At 39.6% G+C, this 25,093-nt stretch overlaps 1 protein-coding gene across 2 annotated transcripts in view; it reads left to right on the top strand.

Moving 5' to 3' along the window:
* The window catches only part of ELOVL5 (ELOVL fatty acid elongase 5), a 65,613-nt gene extending 40,902 nt beyond the window's left edge, over positions 1–24,711 (top strand). The window contains exons 2-8 of one of the 2 annotated variants that reach the window (XM_012723573.1): positions 4,547–4,612; positions 7,028–7,215; positions 17,207–17,284; positions 18,370–18,541; positions 19,762–19,782; positions 21,895–22,029; positions 22,943–24,711. In XM_012723573.1, coding sequence (XP_012579027.1) covers positions 4,555–4,612; positions 7,028–7,215; positions 17,207–17,284; positions 18,370–18,541; positions 19,762–19,782; positions 21,895–22,029; positions 22,943–23,157 — 867 coding nt within the window. In that variant the 5' untranslated portion in view covers positions 4,547–4,554 and the 3' untranslated portion in view covers positions 23,158–24,711. Of the gene's footprint in view, positions 1–4,546; positions 4,613–7,027; positions 7,216–17,206; positions 17,285–18,369; positions 18,542–19,657; positions 19,783–21,894; positions 22,030–22,942 lie in introns of both variants that reach the window. The other variant, XM_004673576.2, reaches the window with a different exon arrangement.
* The last annotated feature ends 382 nt before the right edge of the window (positions 24,712–25,093 follow it).

Here is a 25,093-nt window from a genome sequence, read left to right as displayed (position 1 = left end):
GGGAGAGAGTTTGGGGAAAACATTTTAACCAGGACTCCAGTGATTCCCGGGCCTGTGTTTCTTTGCTACATAGATATTTTAGCAGTAACAAATACTTTCCTTGAAAAGTGTTGTCGTTTGCCACATGCTAGCTGTTCTATGTATCTAAGTTTGTTAACAGTGAAAACTTAAAAAGCGCTCAAGCTGAGAAGAAATGCAGCTGAGAACAGATGTGCCTTTATTGACAAGGGCACCTCTTCTCTTCCCTGTGCTTTCCTAGAGATGGTCCATCTTAGAAAGATGCTGCTTTTGCAAGGTTGCTTTGCAAGATGGGTTTAGATTTGAAATTATTCGGGATAGATGGCCAGTAACAATTCTTCACTATTTTCAAATGCCAATTTCACAATTTCTTGGTAGCCTGCTGCTGGGTTTCTTATATTTGGACTGAAATTCTACCTCATGTTTAATCAAGACGCTTTCAAATTGAACTGTCCTAGGCATTGTTGTCCTTCTAATAGTAGGCTGTTTATGGCAATTTCTGAGCCTCAAATCCCAGGTCTCTTACTGTCATTTAAAACAGTTTTCAGGCCCTCCCTGGTGGTGCAGTGGGTTAAAGCACAGCACTAAGAAACTAAAGCCACTTCAGCATAAGTTCGATCCCCACCCTGGAGGTGTTCCACAGGGCAAGGCCGACCTCTCCTAAACCACCCGCTGCTCCCCTCAGCAGTGTACTTCATCAGTCTGTCTGTTCTGCTCCCCACTCTGTCTCTGATGAATCCTCTCACCATCCCTGCCACCTGTGGTCTGTACTGCAGTTCTGTATGAATAAATAAATAAATAAATCTTTAAAAAAATAAAATAAAAGTTTTCATTCTTTTCCACCTTTTCTATATCATCCTTACATAGACACCAGAACTGATTATGGCGTTCTAAAAGACCTTTCAGTGAAGAATTAGAACAGGGGCCCTCCCTGGTGGCGCAGCGGGTTAAAGCACAGCACTAGAAGCTAAAGCCACTTCCGCATGAGTTCGATCCCCGCCTGCCCTGGAGGTGACCACATGGCGAGGCAGACCTCTCCTAACCTGCCCGCTGCTCCCCTCAGCAGTGTACTTCGTCTATCTGCCTGTTCTGCGCCCCACTCTGTCCCTCGTGAATCCTCTCACCCTCCATATCTCTGGCCTGTACCCCGATACCTCGGTTCTGTATGGATAAATAAATCTTAAAAAAAAAAAAAAAGAATTAGAATGGACCCGTTACAGGTATATTTTCTGATGTTATATCCCTATAGAGTATTTGAATATTGTGTTTATAGCTCAGTATTAAATGTGTATATACAGCTTGTTTTAGGATGTATTATTCTAACACATGTGCATTTGTAAACTTGGTTTTGCTTTTGGCTCACAGCATCTGACTAATTTCACCATTGCAAATGTTTAGTTGTTACTAGGTCTCCAGTTCTGGTCCTTTGTCTTTATCCGTTTTTGAACACAGTAGGTACTTGATTTGTGTGTCTAATTAGTACATTCATTTTAATCTTGATTTCATATTTAGATAATATCTTCTGCTGACAAGTTCCTCTCAGTGTTATCAGCTACTTCATCTTACCTTGTTTTCCTCTTGGAGGGTGTTAAGATTTGAAGTGGATGTTGTGGGTTGTTGTGGTGACACGTTTCACTGATGGCATTTAGTCAAAAGGACCAGGGTGGAATGACACTGAGTAACACAAGTGGCCAAAGATGACTAGCAGTATTCACTGTGGAATTTATCTTGTGGCAAACATAAAGTTGAAAACATTTGTTGAGAAATTACTACATCTGAGGAGATTCTAAGTGTCCTGTGTGTATTCAATCATTTGATCTTCTTTAGAAGCAACTGCTATTTCCCTCATTTTATATATGGGAGAGGGTTATAGCTTGTACAATGTCATATTACTAGTAAGTGAACAAAATGGATTCCACACCCAAGCTATCTGATAGGAGTCCAGCACTAAACCCCTTAATCACCTGCTGGCCTATTCCACTTCTGTACCTACTCTCAGCTTCCTCATGCTTAATACTTTTAACTGTTGTATGTTTAATATGACTCATTAGTGAGCTATAGACCCATCAAGTAACAGCAGAATCTTGATTTAAAATACAAGATGGTGGAAGATGGCAATCTGTCCTTGTGGGCATCATGTCCATCACTGCTTAGGCCACTACTCGTGCCCTTGCTCCTCCTTGAGGAGCTCAAGATGTAGGAAATGGAGTCCTAGGGCCCTCTATCTGCCATAAATATGCCCACTATCCATTACAGATGAATTTCAGTTAGATTTAGATTTTACTAAATCTAATGGTTATCTTTGCAAACATGCATTTTTCTAAATAATTTCCAAAAGATGAAAATACTGTTTTTGATTAGTAGAATCCTTATTTAAAGGAATTCTGTCCTCCTTGGTGGCGCAGCCTGTTGAAGCACAGCTCTGTGAAGCCATCTGCAGCCACTACAGCATGAGTTCAATCCCCAGCCAGGGAGCTGACCCACCTGGAAGGCAGACCTTTCCTGTCCCTCCCACTGCTGCCCTCAACAGTGTATTTCAGTCACTCTGCCTGACCTGCCCCCCACTCTGTCTCTGGTGAATCCTCTCATCCTGCTCCCCCACCACACACACACATCTCTGGCCTATACCCTGGTTTTATATACATAAATAAATCTTTTTAAAAAGTAAAGGAATTCTGTTTAGGAAATGTAAAGCTAAACTAATTCTCTTCATGACTTTCTAAGATTTCCCTCCTCAGGAAGGGTTTAGTTGAGAGGAAAATGATTCAAGACCAGAATGGTCTTAGAAAAGTGTGTGTGTGTGTGTGTGTGTAAGCATTTTTTTTTTTATTTGAGAAATGACCTAGTGCCATGGTTATCCAGTGGTAGAGAGGTGAAGGTGGTAACCCTGAGTTGGTGGCACCTTTCTGTGGAAGCTGGTGGCTTTTTGGTTTCCAGCCATGGGTTGAGGGAATCAGAACCATCCTTGAGTCCCTTCTTGTGCAGAAAGGTATTGGACAGACCCCTGGTAATCTGAATCTAACATTGGGAGCTACTACTTTCTAAGTGCCATTGATGACCTATAGCAGTCTCTCAGCTGGGCTGGATTGACTCCCTTGCAAGGATAGGAGCCACCCAAACTATTGTGAAGTATCCTGAAATCAGCTTAAGAATACATATACTTCATTATAGCAAGGCAAGGAAGAGAAGCCACATTAAATAACTAATAATTTGTTAAACTGATTTTGCCTTTGTCTCTGAAAGTTAAATTGTTTGTGATTATTTCTATAAGAATAATTGCCAGGAAAGTTGATAAGGATGCCGCCTAAATTTAATATGGAGAATATAATGAATACACATGAAAAGTTGCTTAACTACCCTCTAAATGTAAATCTTAAATAGGCGGGAAATGTAAGATTCTAAAATCTTAGAAGATTCAGGTAAATCTGTTTATTACTAACACGAGACTAAGATTTTATTAAGTGAAAATAAGCATTTTCTGTATAGTTTACATCACAACAAGTATATGACTGACCCTTAAATAATACAGGTTTGAACTATTAGGGATATACTGATTTTTTAAATTAATTTGTTGGTTGTTGATGGATTTCCTGATTGATGTTTTTCCACTGCATTTTCTCTTGTGATTTTTTAAACATGTTCATTCTCTCTATGAATGCAACATGTAATACATATAACACAAAATATGTGTTAATTGAAGGTTATTGGTAAGGCAGCAGGCTATTTAATTAAGATTTGCAGAAGTGAAAAGTTACATTCTTGGGTAGGTGTGGGTTGGTACCTGGTACCTCACCCATTTCCACCCCTCTTTCTTTAGGGTCAGCTATCACTTATAAAAAGATACCATTGTACTAAGGTTTTGTGAAACAATATTCTTTCTCACTAGGGCCACATCCTTCTGATTATTGTGATTATTGTAATGTTGAGTTGATCGTCCTCTGGTTTGAAATTCACAATCATAAAAACATCCATTTGGCATGGTCCTTTTTGTGCTTAAAGTTGAAATCTGCCGGGAATACCCAAGAAATGCTACCATTAGTTTCCTTCTGACTGAGGGGCTTTTAGGGATTGTGGCTTTTGTAATATTTGATTTTTCACTTTAGACATGAAGAATTTTATAATACAGAAAGTACCAAGCAGGGGAAGCTGTCTTTTCACTGTGTCTGGTACTGATCTTCCTCTGTTTGGTGCTCCTTGGCCAGATGAGATCTTCTCCATCTGCCACCTTTCAATCCAGTTCCATTCTTCTTCCCACTGAGATTTCAGCTTCACAAAAAGGGTTTTTATTGAACTGAGAAAAGAAGTTCAGAAAACTGGTCTTCATTTATAAACTGAATTCACAGGATTGTGTCTTTCCTTTTCAAATTAGACCTAGCCCATTACTTTTTGTGAGCTAGGAAAAAAATGTTTGCACCTGAGCAACTAAACTTTATACATAGCATAATCTTTATAAATAATTTCTTTTATGAAAAAAATTTGTATGTAAAGCACTGAGTTGAAATTAACACTTTTTTTTCCCCCTTCATAGGTTTTAAAATGGAAAATTTTGATGCATCACTTAGTACTTATTTCAAGGCATTGCTTGGTCCCCGAGGTAAGATGGTTATGTTTTTGTTTGCCCTCTCCACCCTTCCATTGTTCCACATCAATTTTAAATATTAAATGAAGGGATTCTAGTAAACACTGGCATTTTTTGTGGTAAGGCTAACGCTTTGCCCTACATAGTGGGGGCTTGGAGTCCTGTGGCGGTCACTGAAGTGGTGCACTGCCGCCTGGTTGCTGGGGCAGAGATACAACTCCTGTGACCCTCTGCTGACTTTAGCTGGAGATCAAATTATGCTGTAGTGCTGGTAGCCTGAGAATACTGTAGGATTTGCCTTTATCAGTGGTTTGTTTTCCTCAGTTCTTGTGAGTAGCAGTAGCTAAAACTGTTTGCCAAAAATGCACTGCTGTACTAGGAGTTTAAAACCTCCATTTTTATGAAGGACATTTTAATTCTCTTCATGCTAAAAATGGGTAAATATATACTCCTGAACTCACCTTTGATACTTAGTCTTTTATTATCACTCAGGAAGTAAATCAATTCATGTACCTAGTTTTAAAAACAAGGAAACTCTTCCCCACAGTCCTTTACCAACTTTTATCTTCTCATAGCTACAATTGTTTCACATATCCATGTCTAATCAAACCACCATAGAGTGGGTTAGGACTACTTTGATTGGCTAAATCCCTAAGGATTTACTAGCCCCGGATGGGGCCAGATAACCTGGAAGTACCTGGTAGTATGGAAAGTGGTAGGATTCTTGCTGGAATGGAAAGATGAAGGTCTTTTTTTTTTAAGATTGATTTATTTATGCATGCAAGAGGGGGTATGGGCCAGAGGTATTGGGTGAGAGGATTCACCAGAGACAGAGAGGGGAGCTGAACAAGCAGATTGACTGAAATACACAGCTGAGGGGAGCAGCGGGAAAAACAGGAGAGGTCTGCTTTGCCATGCAAGTTAAGCTTCCTGGCAGAGGATAAAACTCATGATGCAGTGGCTGCAAACAGCTTCATAGTGCTGAGACTTAACCACTTATGCCACCAGGGAGACCCAAGGCCTATTATTTTTTATAAAATTTGGAAGACAAGGGGAAAATCTGCTTTAAGTAAAAAGAAATGGGAGATTTTTGTGTGTGCATTTATTCTGAATGTGATATAGGCACACACACACAAAAAAATGTGTAATGATATGTGGTATTAATTGTGAAGTAGGAACTTGTTTCCTCAGAATTGATAACTGAGAAAAATGGTGTTCAGAATCTGCTTGTTAAGTTCTCTGGGGCCACTTTCTTGAACACTTCTAAGAACTCCAGTTCAACAGAACCGACAGTAACACCCACCACTACCACTAGAGCAGTAAGAAGAAGGTGGAGGGGATATCCTTCTGAAGCCAAGGAAAGAAAGAGAAACATTGGAAGAATTGAATGTGTGCAAGAAAGGAAACTGTCAGTCCACTCCCAAAGTGGATGTATTAACCTTCCCTTGCCCTTTGAGGTCACAAGGAAAGTATTGGAGAAAATAGCAAAGTGGTCCAGGTATCAGCAGACTGTTCCCACTAGCTGCTGCTTCTCAGATGATGCAAAAAGTAAGATCTGCACATGTCTTGGGTTGATAACATTAAGAAGTAACAATTTTTAGGGACTAGCCTAGCAGGATGCAGAAGGGAACATGCTGCAGAGGTGGTTCTTGGGAGTCAGCCAGGGGATGCAGTTGAATCTTACCAAGGGCAGATAACTTTTAGGGGATATGACTGCCAGGGACTTTACCCCCATCCAAGGAAAGGGCTTTCAGTTTGTTGCTGTTACTTGAAACCAGTTTTCTTCTTCCACATCTTTCCTGCCTAGGAAAGGAGGAGTAATAGGGGGTTCTCCCCTACACCAGTGACCCTTCTCTCAGGCTTCTGCTTAAATACTTTAGTCACTTATCTGATCATTGCTGCTTCACCCTCGCTTACAAAAAAATCATTGTCCCCTCAGCTCTTGGCCATTGCATTCATAGCAGATGCTGCCACTCTAGTCTGTAACTATCATTAAGATGACTAAATGGCATGCTTCCTCTGCGTCTGCACATGCTGGGCAAACTGCTGACACTTGGCTGAGATGGCGGACTTCAGAGTTCAAAGACTGCTGTTTCTAGAGTTTCATCATCCCATGCATAATTCAGCAAATCTGCTTAGTAAATTCTATTAATGGAAAGTTCAGCTTTCTCCTTGTTTTCTTTATAACTCTGGGGAATATTTTTTTACTTTGCAAAAAATCAAGAATAATATACACGTTATTCAGAACACACTATAAGAGACTTCACTTTATATGATATATACTGAAAACATGTTTCCTCTTCTGATTGCTTTATTGGTGTTAGGAATTTTAGCACAGGTGACTTATAAAATCATAAGTCAAAATACAGAATTTTTTTAATGTTTGCAAAAAGTTGTGGTCACTCAGTATTTTCTTTCATTACTTTGCAGACACCAGGGTGAAAGGATGGTTCCTCCTGGACAATTATATACCAACTTTAATCTGCTCCATCATATACTTACTAATTGTGTGGCTGGGACCCAAATACATGAAGAATAGACAGGCATTCTCTTGCCGGGGAATTTTAGTGGTGTATAACATTGGACTTACATTGCTGTCACTCTATATGTTCTACGAGGTAGGTCAAAGGTTAACACTTATTTCCTCTTACTTAAATGTATTGATCTTGGTGTCATGTTCCTAAATGAAGAAAAGCAGCTGTGTGGGGTGGGGAGAGAACTGCGAGAGTAAGTACATTAATGCATTTTCAGTATGTCTTAAAATTGATTTTTCAAAATGCCAGAGTTGTTTGTACAGATAAGCCTTCCAGAATATCTAAAATAGAAGTCTTTTATATTGATTCTGTTATTTATGTTCTTTATATTCAGTTTTAAAATAATTTTTAGAAGTATTCTTATGCAAGTAAAATACGGATTGGGAAAATAACAAAACATGAAAAATCTGAAGCATTTTATTAAGTATTTAATACATGTTTGATTCTTTATGGAGGTGAGGGAAGAACTGGGTGGTACTTGTTTGGTATGTTTTGTGCTAAGTCAGTCTCTATTCTAATCTGATAACTGTGTATAGCTGTGAGATTTGACAGATGTTTTAAAACTAAGAGTAGTGGGTAATGAGGTCTAATTTAGGATTTGAATGGTCTGTGTAAGTTTAGGCCCAAATATTCCTTTTATAAAACTAGAATGTTGAAAACCAAGTTTAATATCAAAGGCAAATATTGTAGCTTACATAAAAATGAACGAGAAATCAGAATCACTGTTTGTCTCCTTCCCTTGTTGCAAGTATTTATTATTTCAATTAATAAAACCATTAAGGCTAGAAGGGGTAGGATAGCTCATTGCCTCTGGTGGTGAGCACAGATTGTGTGTATTTTTAGAGGTAGGTCTACATCTTCATGCTTGTAGCACAAAATATCTGGAGTGAAGAATTAAGCCACAATAAAATCAACACCTTCAAGTAAATCTATTTAGATTTACAACCCTTTATTGTAATTTTAATTCTCCAAAGAGTGCTAAAGATGACAATAAGGGAAGAACTGGAGGGAAAGTAGTGTTGTTGTTCAAAAGAATGAATGAATGCTCCAACTCAGCCATGGGCTATGACGGTGTCTCCCTGTCTGCATGTGGTTGCCTGTGGGCATGTACGTGTATAGATAGCCTAGTGAAAACACTGTGCTTGAGCATCAGAAGGATTACGATTGTGGGAGTTCTGCATCTTATTCTTCCACGAGTGTTTCATTAACCACAGAAAACATTTTATGACTAACATGGTAGATGCTACAATCATTGCTTTAATGTTCAACAGTCTATAAGGTTTTTACAACTCTTTTACTTTTTTCTGTCCTATTCTAGAATGAAGGTAGTTTAATTAGCCTCCCAGATGGATATTGCAGGACTGGAGGCAGGGCCGGTGCACAGTGTTGACTCCTGGGTCCAGCACTGTGCACAATATCTGTGTTCAAGGGACACAACCACAGCGGAGTATTTACTTTCCCATAACTGATAGGCAATAGAGCCATTTCCATTGAGAACTTTTACAGAGTTTACTATTACACATAATATTTAGAGAAAGATATTTAAGACTCATAGAACTTAAGCCTGTCTTGAGTATATTTCAGGCTCTAGAAATATGTATCTGTAACTTTGTTATTTAACCTCTTGTAGATAATTCCCCAAAAAGGAGAGTGGAGAACTGCTGTACAAATTGCTGCTATGTGCATATGAGTGAATTTGAAAACACAATAGAAGGTATTTCCTTGCTAGGTTGATAAGAGCAATAGAAGACTTTAAGTAGTGCGTGCACACTGAATATAGAGATTTAAGAAATATAAAGAGGAGGAAAATAACATTTTAAAATCAAGACTTAGAGCGTATAGAAAAATAATAGATAAGGAAACAGTAATTCTTAAATCAAGTTTCTAAAAATAAACCCAGGTCACATAAGTCTGAGTTGAAAGTAAGCCCTTGGTACATACAAGTTAGATGATATTTACATTTGATTTTTACCTGAATTCTTTTTCTGTATTTAGATAAACCAGTCAGTAATGCCATTTTAACTACCTTTTTTTTTAAACTCAATGTTTATATTCCATTGAATACTAAAATACATAACAACAGTCAGTGGACTTTTACAACAGAATGAGCTAAGAAGATCATGAAGCCAACTTAGCTCTTTGATTCATAGAAATCCCTGTGGTCACACAGGCAGCATGGTCATGATTGTTAGTGTCTATTTACCCTGCTGCTTATATACACATTTTGGTCTATAAAGCATTTAAAAAATATGTAGTCATTGATAGTTTACTTAATCCTGTCTCATGAATTATCGGCTGCCTTGGCAAGTTCTAGGTTAATACAAATAAATCACTTAAAGACGACCAAGAGAAATCTTGAAAAAAGGAAGATTAAAAATAAAGGGGAGTCACTGAAAGCTTAAAATTGCTAGAAGGAAAATAACAGTTTGAAAACTAAAATTGAGTTTAAAATGTAGAAAGAATTTGTTCATAGTTTATGCATTAGTTGAAAGAAAACTTAAAGGTAAGAAGTTGTATTGCTCCTGATTTTCTTAAGAACTTAAGTGTTTATTTCCAAGAAAAAGGCCATAGATCCATGACTGGAAGTATATTTGAACAGTGATCTGTTTTAGATGGAAAGTATGAGATTTTATGGCAAGGTTTTAGCTTTTATTTGTTAAATTAGGTGGGAAAGGCTCAGAAATAAAATTTCAAGGTACAGCAGAGAAACAACTTGTTACATTAGCTACACAGCTTTGTAAATCTGTACCTATGCAGCAAACTTAAGCCCTTTTATGCCATGAGAATTTGGGCATATTTCATCTTAATGGAGGACCCGCATGTCTTTACCCTCATCTCCAGACTGAGTAGATATTACCTCACTACATGATCCCACACAGTAGCTCTTCCTCTTTATGCAGTATCTCATTCAGGAAAGTACTCAGGACTCCTTGACTATGGCCTCTCCGCCCTCTCCATGGCTCCTTTCGGAGCTCCTGTTAGATAAGAGCTCAGACGCCACTTGCATTCACTCAAACTTTCAATTCTGTCTACTTGCTTTTTCATCCACTTCATTCACTTTTAAAATGACTTCTGCCTCTAGAAAATTCATAGCTTGCTTTTAATTCTATAACATGGAAATGTTTTATTTTCCTCCATGGTTTAGATATGTAACTTACTCATTTGCTATATTTCTTTTAAAGATATTCTATAAAAAGATTTCTTTCAGCTATATCAGTGATCTGGGAATATAACTATAATTACATAATAATTCCCAGAGACATATAAATTTTTTTTCTCTTTAAAAACAGTTTACCCTGTGGCCTTTGTAAGCATCCCAAACTAGTATTGCCAAGGTCACCTCAGGTAATTGTGTCTTCCCTAAGTAAAAGAAAGATTCTAAAAAGGATGTGAATATAAGCTAACTTACTGTCTTCTGAATAATTTTTTGAGAAAAACTTTACAATTAGGCATCAGTAATACTGGAATTCTTTGGTATGTTTCATATACCATTTCTGGGTGTATGCTTAGTATATGGGAGATGATTTTGCCACAAGAAGACAGTACTTGTTCTTTTGAGTCTTCTTTTGAAGATTTCCACTGCTGCTTTATTAGAAAGATGAAAGGAAACAGGACTTTGGTGATCAGAGCGGTTTGCCTGTGCTACTTTAACCTCTCTAATTTGGGGTTGATGTTACTTGGGTGTCTCCTCCGCTACATGACAGTCACTTCCTCCCAAGCTTTGGCTTCCGAGGTCCTTGATAGAAACATAGAACAGTTGCTTTGGAAACATAATATTCTAAATGGTCTTGTTTTTCTCTCCCTTCAGACTTTCCTGAAATAGATATGTTATTGTGGGAAAAGGGGATTTTGAAAAAACATTTAAAAGATCTGGCAGTTGATTGCTGGATTTTATTTTAAAAGTTTTTGCTTACCAGAATACTTTGGAAAAGCTATTTACTACCTCCTCCTATACCACAAAACCCCCTCTGTTTAACTGAGTTAAAACATCTGGTGAGGTAGATACTAAAGAAAAGCTCATTGCCTAGAACACTTCTTACTCTTAATTCCCTTATAATTAAAATTTCCTCCCTAGAAAAAAACTTCTCTCTGGGAGTAGAAGCATCCCACTCTGTTATTTGCCCCTCAATTTATCTGCCACTTCCCTGAGAGAATGATTTACATTGTGGAGATGGGAAAGAATGATACAGCTTTCCTCTCAACCTCATACCCAAGAAGAGAGAGAGAAAGCGCCGGGAGTGGTCCAAAACCAACCTGACTTCTCTAAACTGATTTCACAAACTTTTGATAACACGGTATTACAAATGGTATAAAAAAAACATGTCACCAGAGGATTTGTGGTAAAGCAGACTTCGTAGACTGGAAGACTCTCTAAGGGTGTTCTGGGTGGAGCTTCCAAATATACAAGGGGATGAACAAAACAAGACATGGGCCTTTGAGCATTGGAAGCAGAATTGTTAAAGATTTGGTCAGAATCATAGCAAAGGCATATTTACATAGTGCCTTTACTTTGCCAGGCACTAAGCTAACTCATTTAAAATCCATTACACTGTTCCCTTTCCAAGAGAGAGAGTTACAGAGCATTCTGTGCTTCAAATCATTGTGCAGTAATACTGCCTAAAAATGCTAAATATTTTCTTGAGGTGTTTGCCCCTAGCCAGTGAAGCCCCGTAAGTGTTTCTTCTTGAGCATGTGAAAGCAGCCTACAAGAAACCACCTCTCAGTGAATAGTGAGAGAAAAGGACTACTAACCTAAGAGGGTTCAGGGAACAGTGCCAGCCACACCTGTGTCAGGTTGGGCTGAGGACAAGCTGTTTCTTTGTGCTTTGTTCTAAAGTCTTCTCTACTGTACAGAGCCTGTCCTGATTTAATCAAGCGTACGCTGTTAAGCTGTAACCCAAGGGTGTTCCTGGTCATAAGGAGAAAAAAAACACTTAAACACTTCTGTGGTCACAGATGTAAATTTTTCTTGAAAGATACTGTCTATAACAATATCCATTATGTCTGGACATGAAAGATTTGACATTCAGAACCACATGACCCTACAGTTGCACTGACAGGATTGACCCTAGAGGAAATACCACTCGCAGTATTTCCTACTAGTGGAGTAGCTAATGGTTAATTTTAAATCAAATATCCTTAAATGTAAAGATGCAGTTAATGATCTACTTTCCAACTTTTCTTCATAGAGGATCCCCTTTGTGTTCTAAGGATTCAAAAACAGATAGGAGGTCAAGTTGATCGGCGCTGCTATTCGAGATTGCATTTGGCCCGAGAACAAGGGCTCCCAGGTGCTTTTTTGGTATCACCAAGAAAGTTGTGTGACTTGTTTCCTTACTAACACGAAAGCTTATGCTAGGTCTCGAAAATAACATATTTGGGGATTCACATAGAAACAAGGCTTGTCAGCCCACCACACTCTTGTTGTGGTATTGCTTAGAAATGGCCCTTGAGTCCTGTGATAGTTGAATTTCATTATGGGTAGTCTGTTTTTATACCTTTTATTTATTTGATTTCTGTATAGGGGCCAATAACCAGTCAGCTCATCAAGCCCTTACAGCTAAAATCAGTCTCTTTTGTTAAGGGATATCTTATTGCTCTGATACCTTAGAATGCTAGGATGGATGGCTGATAAAGGCCACACAGGATATTTATGTACTTTAAAGGTTTCAGATAACTTCTTCCTTGAGATGCCTTGGTAGCATTCCAGAAAATACCATGAAATAGTTATCATGCTAAAGGTCATTTAGTTAAAGGTGCTGTTAGATGAGAAAAGTAATCTCTCATTATTAGAAATGGTTTATTCCTCAAATTGTTTCTCCAGACCTAGCTGTGATTCTTGCCTAAACTTTCGTCTTTGAAAAGATGTATGAAACCACCTTTGGTTATTGAATTTGTCTCATAGGGAGAGAAAAGCTTTCTAGGTAAGCTTTAATTATAGCTCTTCACATGCTCCTGGACTAATTAAAGTTTGCTTTACTCCAAGGGAGGAGAAAAGACATATGGTTAGCAGTGGTGCTGTTTGTAGCTTGGTTACGTGGGAAAAGCCAGGGAGCCAGGGAAGGTAAATAATTCTCCCTTGCTTGCTCTTGCAGTAGCTAGTGGCTCTGGGAGCTGCACAGGTAGCAGCCAGCTGTTTATTATGTGGCCCGCCTTTTCACTGAGGTGCTGTCATGCCCTCCTTTAAGCTCATTCCTGGAAGCCTAAGATAGAAACCTGTCCAAGGTAGAGACTATTGTCCAGCCTTCTGTTGTGATAAATTTCCAGGAAACTGACCAAAGCAGCATTTTGGAAAGAAGCTAGGCTTAAGCCCTTAAGGGAAGTGGTATCCAACGTGATTTTGACTAATTTTGTCTTCACATATCCTCCTCAAGGGTCAGAGGGAAGGCTGGCCTTCATTTTGAGAACTTCTGGGGTCTGTTACTGTTTTCCACTGATGGAGGATGGAGGGAATAGAACCCCATACTGGCCCATTTTAGAGAACTACTGAGAATCTTAGATGAATGAACTTTAACTCAGGTGGCTTGTTTCTCTTGGGTAAAATATTCCAACCCTTCTATAGCCTAGGATATTCGAGAACTGAACTTTCCATGGCCCAGTTGACATTTGATGAGGAGTGGTTTGCCTCTTGTGAACAGAATTCAGATGCATTCAGAGGCATTCAAGCCTCATTAAAATATATTCTTGCTTTGCAGTTTCTCTACTTGAGAAGCAGAAATGAATTAAAGCTTTCTGTTTGTTTCTTTGCTACAAATAAAACATTAGGCCTAGATTTGGGGGATAAATCACAGTATCTTGAACTTTGTCATTAGGTTAGCAAATGTTTACTCATTTACTGTTGTGTACAAGTCCTTATACTGTAGTCTGTGGCTGCAGGAGCCAGCCAGAGACCTTACAGAGGACCTCAAACAGACCCGTTAACAAATGACTTAAAGGAAGGATGTGAGCAAATAAGTACAAACCACGGCAGGGTGAGCTTAGAGGAAGCAGAATGAACTTCAGGCTGGAGTCTGATGGGTGTAGTCAGAAAGGAAATAGACCTTTAACCTAACTTTGAAAGGTAGATAGGATTTTAAGAGCTGGAAATATGGGAGTTCATGGGTACAGAAAGTATTTCAGTTAAAAAGAATAACAATGATCATTGCTAACCCAGTGCTCATCCTGTGTACCAAGTAGAAATCCTTTATGTCCTTCTCATTCACACCTCAAGGCAACTTCAAGAGGGAGGAGTAATTATTTTTACCCCATTTAAGGAGTGAGGAAACAGGCCTAAGTAGACTAAAATGCCTTGTTCCAAGTAATCTAGCTTCATGTAGGAAGTAGGATTGAAACTCGTCTGACAAGTCCCCAGCCCTATGTTCCTTGCCCTTGGTCACAGGCAGAGCTTAAGGAAAGGCCTATTGGAAAAGAGAAAGGGGTGCCTTCTGCCAGCAGGCATGGGAAGAGAGCAAGACTGTTGTGTAAGTGTGCGGGTACCAGAATACCATGCCTGGGATTAGGTTTTCATTCTGAAGGCAGCGACAAGGACAAGTGGCTGAGGGTTTTCAAAGAGAATTCAGCAGTGGGAAAGGCACAGGGCCCCAGAGAGTGTTGTGTGGCAGCAGTGCTAATGTGTAGCTGTGTTACAGGGAAGTGGCACCAAGGGATAGCTTCTGGTTTGTGTGCTAGGTTAATTAGCTTAGAGTTGAGGCACTCTCCTGGATTCCTTCTGAAAGACATTCAAAAAGACTTAGTCTTAGAGTTCCTTTTGCTAGAGTCTTAGAGTTCCTTTTGCCACACTTGCCCCACACACACACCTGTGCTTGCTTTTGAAGTTGAGGCACCTACAGGATTAGAGGAAGAGTGTGTCCTCTTCCCCAGGAAGCTCCCTTGCCTTTACCCCACCCCCCACCATGACAGTCATGAAGGTAATACCTGCATCTCCACAGGCACACTCACACCAGCCATTCTTCCCCCAAATTGTAAGGGCTAACCAACTCAGAGTGTCTTGGAACACCGCAAGCCAAAATAGCAGCTAGAACACACAGTGATGGTAGATTCTAGAATTTGATTCACAAAATTAAAAAAAAAAAAACTTACAAAGACAATCATGTTAGCAAAAGTTAGAAGCACCATTGTTTTAGGTCCAGCTATCATAAACGAATTAAACAAAAACTTAAGGGTATTGTCCTTATTTCTCTCATTTACAGCACTTTCATGAAAATTTCTTTAAGAACCACAACCTCCAGCCACAGAAAGTAATTCACCAATTCCCTCACAGTGTAGGAGGAAGGGCAGCAAAGAACACTGTGCCGGGACAGCACTTCTACCACAGGTCACCTGAGAATAGGCCCTCAGCACCTCCCAAGCTTCACTTGATTTAGGCTTTGAGTCTTGATGTTGGAACTTCTGATAGGTTTGCACAGGGTATGCTGAAGTGCCACACCTGGAGTGGTAGAAGAGTAAGTAACCTTGTGGTTGTAGTCCTTCAAAGATAGTGTAGATTATATGTCATCTGTTTTAAGAAGGCAGAACAGAAATTATGGAGATTTAGACCCATTGGCCATAATTTGGTCCACTTTTGCCTTTTTACAGTAAAAATAACCAAGGCCTGAGTGACTAAATTGTCTTGCCCAGGTCCTCAGCCTCGACAAAGACAGCCTCCTAATGAGAAGTAGCACTCAAGGCTCCTGCCTCCTGTCTCCTGATACTTTTCATCATAAAATGAATGGTGCCTCTTCATAGGTTCATGCTAAACTCCTTCTTGCGGGTTTTTAGCCATTGAAAACCATGTTAACTTTTAATGCTTTTTGTGTGTGTATAGAAGATGGCAAAGCAGAAGGGAAACCACAAAAAGGAAGTCAACAGAAGAAAAAGTAGATACTGAACAGGGTGTCCGTGTGGGTGCAATGGCATATACCCACTGCATTTCCTTCTGAGGGCATACTGATGGGTGGTTAATAGTGTGTCTTTGGCCTTTGTGAACTTGTTTACAGAGGAAATCCAAGCTAAACTGGGAGTCGGGGTGGCAGCAGAATTGGGTCTTATGTCTGTTAAGTCTTTTTCATGTTACTGGTAGGAAAATCATTTATTTGAAGTCAAGTAGTATGAAACCAGTGGTTTCCACTCCAAGAAGTAGCTTAGAATTACCTGAAGAGCTTTGTAGAAAGCCCCTCAGGGGTTCTGGTTTAGTGGCCTGGGATATGACCAGGCATTAGTAATGTTTCAATGCTTTCCTGTTACACAGCTAGAATGGGAATCATGGCATTAAGTTCATTCTCAAACTTTAGGTGCAGCAGCTCACCTATAGAAGCACCTGTTTTAGGGCTGGGCTTTATACTCAAAAATCTATTTCTGTAGGTCTGAAGTGGGGATACTGTATGTCTGAACTTAATTCCAATTTGGGGTCTCCTCTGTGACACTACAGTGGTTACTCTACTACAGGTGAATTCTGAGGTGTGGACATGATTTCCTTAGTCTGCAGAGGCATGACACAGCAACAAGAAATGAAGATGGTTTGATCACATTGTCCCTAGGTTTACAGCCATGGTTCTTAAAGTGTGGTCTCCAGACCACAAATCTCTTATCACCTGGGAACTCATTCACACCTGGAATTCTCTAAGCCCACCCCAGATCTACAGGGTAGAATTATCCCATAGATTCCTGCTTTAATGTGCCCTTGAGGTGACAGATATGCGCACCCAAACTTCACAAGTAGTGGCTGAGGGAAAGTCTAATTGTGAGATGGTGATCTCCCCTTAGGTGGAGATAGATGGGGGGAACCTGTGATTGCAGTTGGCAGGGCACTTGTGATAGTACCAAGGGAAGATTCTAGAGCGAAACAGCTTGGGAAAGGAGGGCCTCTGAAGGTGACAGCCTAGGTCTACCCCCTTATGGAATTGAGGTCAAGCCATTTATATGTTACGTTTGCTCTCATTCTGCTATCATTATGGTCTTCTACTTCAGTGGACTTGTGATAGCCAGCACAGCTCAGTTTTCACAAATTCTGAAACTAATGAGGTTGCATTGAATAGGGCTTTAGTGTTGTTCTGATAATTGTTGTTGATTCACTTTTTTTTTTTTTTCTTTTTTAAAGTTAGTGACAGGAGTATGGGAAGGTAAATACAACTTCTTTTGTCAGGACACACGCAGCGCTGGAGAAGCTGATATGAAGGTATTTCTCTTTTATGACTTTTAAAATGCATTATATAAAAGACAATGGCTTATAACCTTGCTGTCCAGATAATTCCTGTTGATATATTTTTTAAAAGATTTAATTATTTGTGCATACAGACCTGGGGTACAGGCCAGAGGTGCAGGGGTGGTGAGAGGTTTCACTAGAGATACAGTAGGTAGCAGAACAGGCAGATCGATGAAGTACACTGCTGAGGGGAGCAGTGGGCGGGCCAGGAGAGGTCTGCTGTGCCATGTGGTCACCTCCAGGGCGGCAGTGATTGAACTCAAGCAGAAGTGGCTTTAGCTTCTTAGTGCTGTGTTTTAACTCACTGCACCACCAGGGAGGGCCCTCCTGTTGAAATTTTTAAGTCAATGTGTACACCTGGTGTGAAAATTTGATTAACACTACAAACATAAAATAGGAACTAAAATTTCGACCTGCAAAAGTCCTGTTTGTCATTTTTCTCCTGAAAATTATTGTTATAATATCCTTACCCTATTTAAGAAATAATGAAACTGAGGCCTAAAGAGATTAAATTGCTATATTTATGTAAGCAAGGTCATAATGTCTTAAATGCTTTATTTTCCGTGATCTTTAGATACTGACTTCACTTTTTTTCTTTTTTTAGTAAGACAGCTGGTCTCAGCTCAGCATCTCTTTAACATTTAATTGGGCAGGGACCTGACACTGGAAGTTGATTCCTTTTCTTCTTTGCCTGATATCCTGTCACCTGCCCCAATCCAGCCCCTAAAATAAAAAGTGCTTTTCAGTGTTTTTTTTCTGTGCTGTTGGCTCTACAGGTGCTTTCAGAGGGAAGAGGCAGACTTCAGGGTTTGAACTTTGACCCTCTTGCTTTTGTTAGTTTTGAAGGGTTTAAAACTTTACCTGTTACCATTTCTGACCTCCCAAAACTCATTCCCAATTCATGTTCACATAATCTGGTTAAAGGTACTTGTAGGGTGACCAGAACTTCTACCTGCCAAAGAATTTTAGGATGTTCAGAGCACTTGGGCCTAACGGGATTTTGTTAAAACAATGACGGGGTGATATTCAAAGAGGCACTAATGTTCCTTTCCCTTTAGATTATCCGTGTCCTCTGGTGGTACTACTTCTCCAAACTCATAGAGTTCATGGACACCTTCTTCTTCATCTTGCGCAAGAACAACCACCAGATCACCATCCTCCACGTCTACCACCATGCCACCATGCTGAACATCTGGTGGTTTGTGATGAACTGGGTCCCTTGTGGCCACTGTAAGTCTCATGTGGGAGGGAGTTTGGGAGGGAGTACAAGCAGCGAGGCTGAATGGGAACTATGGCCATTATAAAAGGTGCTATTATTTCTGTAGATTTCTAGATCAGGCATTTGAACTTTGTACTTGATTTCCTTCAACTACGGTTTGTGTAGCCCATGTACTCTGTAAGCTCACAAAACCTTTCGCCAGCTAAGTGAACAGCCTGTCCTGATTTGGCAAATAAGGAAACTACTAGGTTCCCAGCCTGGGGCATATTAAGAAAGAGAAAGGGAACAGTATTCTCTCAAAGAGGGCGGCATAAAAGTAATTTCTAGCCTTCTGTCCCTACAATTTGGAAGATGTTTGACTAACAAGGGCAGGTCAGGAAGATAGACTGACAGCACAAGAGTGCCAAAAAACAAAACTAATTATGAAACACAGCTGTAGCATAGCAGGGAGTCTATACATTTTGACGACTTTTATGATCCATCAGGCATGTTCAGCAGGCCATCTTCTATAGCAAAGACCAAATTTTGAAATAAATTCTCTAGGAGGCTGGCTTTTAGAAAACATGTGCTCTGAAGTCTGCTACAATTCTCAGAGATAACCACCTTCAGGTTCAAGATGGAAACCGTAACAACTGTCCCAATCAAAAGTCTTATCCACCATGACCACTGGTTCTATTCATGTACATATTTTTTTCCCCCTTGGCCAGCACTACTCTTGATAAAGGTGAACAGTTTTAGAATTTTGGGACTAGAAAGGACTTCAAGCTCAACTTAATAATTAGGACGATAACAGACAAAAGGATGATAATAGATCTCTCACTAGCGTGGTCTTTCCCCATATCACACTTCATTGCAATGAATTTACAGACCCAACTCTCTAATAGAAACTGCCTTGTTCCATTTGAAAAATTCAGAGAACTTGCAGGATCACAGATTTTTCCTAGTCCACCTGCCCATGAGAAACAGTGGACATGACTTGTCCAGATTCATGAAACTGACTGGCTCTACTCAACAATGCTTGAAATGTTTGAAAGCTTCTTTTGATTCAAAAAGAAACTTAGAATTGCTTTTAATCCACGTGTATAAAACATTGATACATCCTCTTCTCCAAATCTTTGTTCCTGCAGCTTATTTTGGTGCCACACTTAACAGCTTCATCCACGTCCTCATGTACTCATATTATGCTCTGTCATCTGTCCCTTCCATGCGTCCCTACCTCTGGTGGAAGAAGTACATCACTCAGGGGCAGCTGGTAAGTGTTGGCCTCTTTCCTCAGGACTTTCTGCCTAGACCTAGGGTTCTCTTGTTGCCTCCCTGGATTTTCTGTTGTTTCATGGCATCTGAGATGTTCCCACCCTTTCTCACTTGATACCAGTTATACTCTTTAAAGTAGGCACAGTAGGGGATTTTCTTGGTAGCAGTTGCTGGAGAAACAGTGCCCATGGGCATACTGAGTTCTAGAATGAGGACTGGAATATAATTTCTTATATTATTTTTTTCCCAAAGATTGATTTATTTGTGCATACAGAACTGGGGTAGATGCCAGAGGTGCAGGGGCAGTGAGAGGATTCACCAGAGACAGAGTGGGGAACAGGAAAGGGAGATCCACCAAAATACACTACTGAGGGGAGCAGCTGGCAGAATAGGAGAGGTCTCCCAGGCCATGTAGGTTACCTCCCTGGTCAGGGATCAAATTTGTGCTATGCTTTAACCCCTTGTGCCATCAGGGAGGGTCGGAGAATCTAACTTCAGTTGTCGTCTTTGTCTTTAATTTGTGCACAAGGCCTGTGTGCTTATAGGTATAAACACAAGTTTTCTAATTATAATCCAAATCCAAGGTGGAAAGTGATTATCCAGGATGTCAGGTTTACTAGCCAGTGAGGCTATCTGCTGAGGTAGATGCCTGGTGACCTTTCAGCCCCCCAGGTAGTAGAGCACCTGTTGGTGAGAATGGCACCTGCTCTGATGCAGGTGACAGCCCCTTCCCAGGGTTGGCCACTTAGAACCTGCCCTAGGCACAGTTAATTCTCATCATCCCTTCTTGAGTTTTATCGTCAGTGTATTTATAGACCCTATATTCTCCCCTTGGGAATTCTTTCATGATCTAATTATTAACTATTACCAATGTTAAACAGACTTTGAGTCTACTGTATGTCAGGTACTCATGCTAAGTAAGCTTAATTTCATCATTATCCCTGTTATATATAACAGGCAATACAAGGGGTGATAGGCCAAAGCTAGCTGACTAATATCCAAACCCCTCAATCCCGGCTTTAGATCCCTCCAAGTCAGTTGTTGATTTTTCAATATTTAAAAGTAGCCATGTGGGGAAAACAGTTTGAGACTACTGAGTTACCTGTTTGACATTTCATTATCACCCCTTTGCCAGCTGTTATATGGTCCCTGTTAATATTTTCTCACACCCTTGTGAGGAAGGATGATTTGTTCTTTTACATTGTTTTTCTTGAGGGAAAATGAGGCAGATACTGACTTACTCCACACAGGATGGCTCTGTGGCAGCAGAACTGAAGAGAGTTGATCTCCTTTGAGGTAGAAGATGGCACCCAATATGCCTAGATTTATTTGCTAGTTAATCCTCAACCTAGAATACTTGCTTTAAAGGGGGCTAGGGAAGTAGAACAAATAATAGTACCAAACCAGTTCTCTCTATAGGAACACTGGGAACTAGGGCGGAACCCTGCCCTGTTACTCCTCTGATAGCCACACCTTATTTTAACATTGTCCCTGGACCTCTTCAAGCAGTTCTACCTGCTTGTCAAGATTTACTCATCAGAAATATTCTGTGGATTTAACAGTATATTCCAGTGACTTTGGATTCACTTACCAGCCTTCACCAAAAATGTACACAGATAAGGAAGGAGAAAGTGTCCAGTGGGACGGCACATCCCGTAGTGACGTCACTGGTTTCCATGCACACCCTCCCTTAAAGAGAGCTATCCCAAGTTCTCTTGCATATCCATATACTGTGTTACTGAAGTTTTTCATAGTTTGAAGTTTATGGTGCACAACAGTGGTTTGATAAACGTATATATCCTGGTAAATAATGACCTCATGTAGTTACAATCTTTTTCTTGTGCTGAAACTTTTAAGATCTATTTGGTTGGTAACTTTGAAAGCTACAGTTTTAACTATTCCCTGAATTTTAAAGGTGGTTTAAATAGCTTAGGGGGAAGGGAAGGAGAAGACAATATTCAAGACACAAACATAGCTTAGGATGAATCTAGTGTATTCATTGTTTTTGATACCTGCAGAAAGGCTAGCTCTAATTACAGACTTGAGTTGCTGGGTAGAGAGCCCACCTGCCTCTGGCTGTGCTGCTCAGCTGTGTACTCTCTTCCACCAGCTTCAGTTTGTGCTGACAATCGTCCAGACCAGCTGCGGGGTCATCTGGCGGTGTCCATTCCCTCTTGGTTGGTTATATTTCCAGATTGGATACATGATTTCTCTGATTACTCTCTTCACAAACTTCTACATTCAGGTAACTCTTACTCTCTGTTTGGGGTTTGGAGCCTTTTCAGCAAAGTCCCTGTCCATTTAAGGAGATGTGTGACAGCCAGGCACTGGACTTTAGCTTAGCCTCACTGACAAGGCAGACCCTGCCTTCAAGAAGGGACAGATATTCCAGCATAGAGAACACTAAAATCTATTGCAGACCTCCATGGTTATCCATCTAGTTCTAGGCAATGGTGGCCTAGGATTCCAGTGGGAAAATATTGTTCAGTGTTCTGACTGTCTTTGTGGTCTGTGGCAGACATATGGCAGGTGATTTTTAACCATAAGTCTCAGAGGCCCTCTGTCTTGAACTTTACATACATCCATTGCTTAAGCTTGAGGGCTCATTCCTATTTATTTCTGGAGGTGTCTGATTACTTTTTGGCCACTGAAGGTTCTCCTTCCTCAAATCAATCTGTATGACAAGGATAAGGAGTCAAAAGTCCAATTGCCCTAAGTACTCAGCCACATTCCTTACACACACCTTGGTGGGTTGGACATTTGTAATTGAGTTCTCATACTGGTGGGCTAGGATTAAGCACACTTCATATTCATACACTCACCAAGTAGGAGGGAAGTTAAAAGTATAGGACCCGGCAAGGCTGAAATTGCACCTATAGAAAGGGCTGAGTAATGACCAAAAAAAAAAAAAGTTTAAAAACAAGGATGTAATTGGTGGAAGAGACTTTACACAAATGGGAGGAACCTGCCACAGACCCGAGTAAAGTGCACACTTAGTTCTGTTTCATTTTTTTTAAATGAGTGAAATGAATGAGTAGAGGACAAGTTGTTATGGTTGCTTGACTACAAAGTTACTTCCTGCCAGCACTGGTCACAAAAGCTCTATGATTAGGGATGCAGTCCCCTCCAATGTTCCCATTTACCCTCATGCATTTCAGACTTACAACAAGAAAGGGGCCTCCCGGAGGAAAGAGCACCTGAAGGAACACCAGAACGGGTCTGTGGCTGCTGTGAATGGACACACCAACAGCTTTTCCACCCTGGAAAACAACATGAAGCTGAGGAAGCAACGGAAGGATTGAAGTCAGAGTTGAAAGCCTCCAAACCACGTCGTCTGATTGTAAGCACAATGAATTGTGCCGATGCTCGTTAACAGCTGCTGTAACTAGGCCGGCCTACAATAGTGTGATTCATGTAGGACCTTCTTCATCAGTTCAAAACCCCTAGAAAATGTATGCAAATTATACAAGTAGGCATAAGATTTTTAATATTTCTGGGCTGTCACCGACCCCTGCGCTAGACTGTGGAGGGAGTATTGTTGTAGTATACGACACTGCTGTTGCCTTATTAGTTATAACATGATAGGTGCTGAATTGTGGATTCACAATTTAAAAACACTGTAATCCAGACTTTTTTTTTTTAACCGTAGATCATGCATGTGATTGTAAATTTGTACAATGTTGTTACAGTAGAGAAACACACATGCCTTAAAATTTAAAAAAGCAGGGCCCAAAGCTTATTAGTTTAAATTAGGGTATGTTTCAACTTTTTATTCATTTTTAATAGCTCTGTATAGAAAATCAAAGACCGTCATTTATGAAACTAGCATGTGACAGTTTCAAGTGACTTATAGATGTGAAACCAGATGGCACCTTTGTTTTGTAATATTGGCTTTAAATCAAGGCAGCCTCAAATCTAGTGGAACAGTCAGTTTAACTTTTTAACAGATCATATTTTTTTATTTTGAGTGCCACTATTAATAATGTAAAAAAAATGGAGGGCTCTAAAGCAGTCTTGATGAAATTTAAAATATATATTCTTTGTCTTCAAGATTTAGGAAGTGGGTAGGCCATTTTTAATTTCTGAAGTGCTAAATGTTTTTATACAGGAAACAAAGTCCATTTTGGTTTCCACTCATTAGAGAGAGGAGATATATACATATATATATACTTTTCAAGAGATGTTTGAATATTTACCATTTGACAGGAGTCCCACAGATGAGTGATGGGGAATGGGTCCAAATTTGGATTGATTTCTGTAATGATGTTTTGACATATACTTCTTTGCGGAATGTGCCTAGCTTACCGAAAACTGGATAGAGATCTTTTGTTTGATGTCAATCTAATAGCACCTATAATTTTTTTTTCCTATTCAGAATCTAAAGATTTGTTTAGACCCACTTGTTTTAAAAATAGACTGGCTTATATAAAATCATGGCCTACACCCCTGAGGCAGTGGTTAAAAAGATGAGGACTGTTGGGTATGTCATTTTCAAAGTGTAGGAATTTAGCCTCAGCAGGACTACTTCTCCATTGAGGGGACATTAATGGAACCACTCGTGACACATTTAAAAGGTTGTTGACAATGTATAAACTAATTGTTGGTTTGATATTTATGTAAATATCATTTTATCATGCTTTAATTTTGCACATTCATATTATATGGAGCTGACTGCTCTTATTAGTCTTGTGGGTTTTGGTTTGGAAGGAGTCACAGCATCTGTTTACATTTACCTTATCAAATCTAGAATGTGTATATTTGTAAAATGTATGTCTTCCTAGGTACTAGTTTGCGAATGTCTTTACATATTTCAATACAAAAACTAATAACATTAAGTAGTGTGCTGTCAAAGTGTGCTCTAGCTCATCTGGATATCTCCACATTGTTAATAATGTCTAAACATTAATCATTAAAACATTTTTGATTACCTGTGTTTTCATTTTACCTTTTATATGCTGGTAATTCTGAAAGACCAGGGGAAAAAATCCACTTCTTCACCTTCTAAATTCACCTAAAATAGATATAAATAATTTGAAAGTTTTTTTTTTAATTGTTCAACAGAGGGCTTTACAGTTAAGTCACTTATTACCTGAGAATGAAAGAACAAACAGGTAAATAAAATCTGATGTAAAATTCTTCCTTAAGTTCTATTGCTTAATACAAGTTATTTCCATTAAGTTGTTGTGGCTGAAACTATGTAGTAACTTTTGGTTAGAGAACACAAGTTTTTTTTTTTTTTTTCAAAAGGATGAGCTGGATACCTTTAGCTGACTCACAAAATGACTGTTACATCTCTAACTGGCATGTAA

Source organism: Condylura cristata, unplaced genomic scaffold (assembly GCF_000260355.1).
Source record: "Condylura cristata isolate star-nosed mole 26May11 unplaced genomic scaffold, ConCri1.0 scaffold00001, whole genome shotgun sequence".
In the NCBI taxonomy this organism is placed as follows: domain Eukaryota; kingdom Metazoa; phylum Chordata; class Mammalia; order Eulipotyphla; family Talpidae; genus Condylura; species Condylura cristata.
This window is presented reverse-complemented; position numbering and strand designations above follow the sequence as displayed.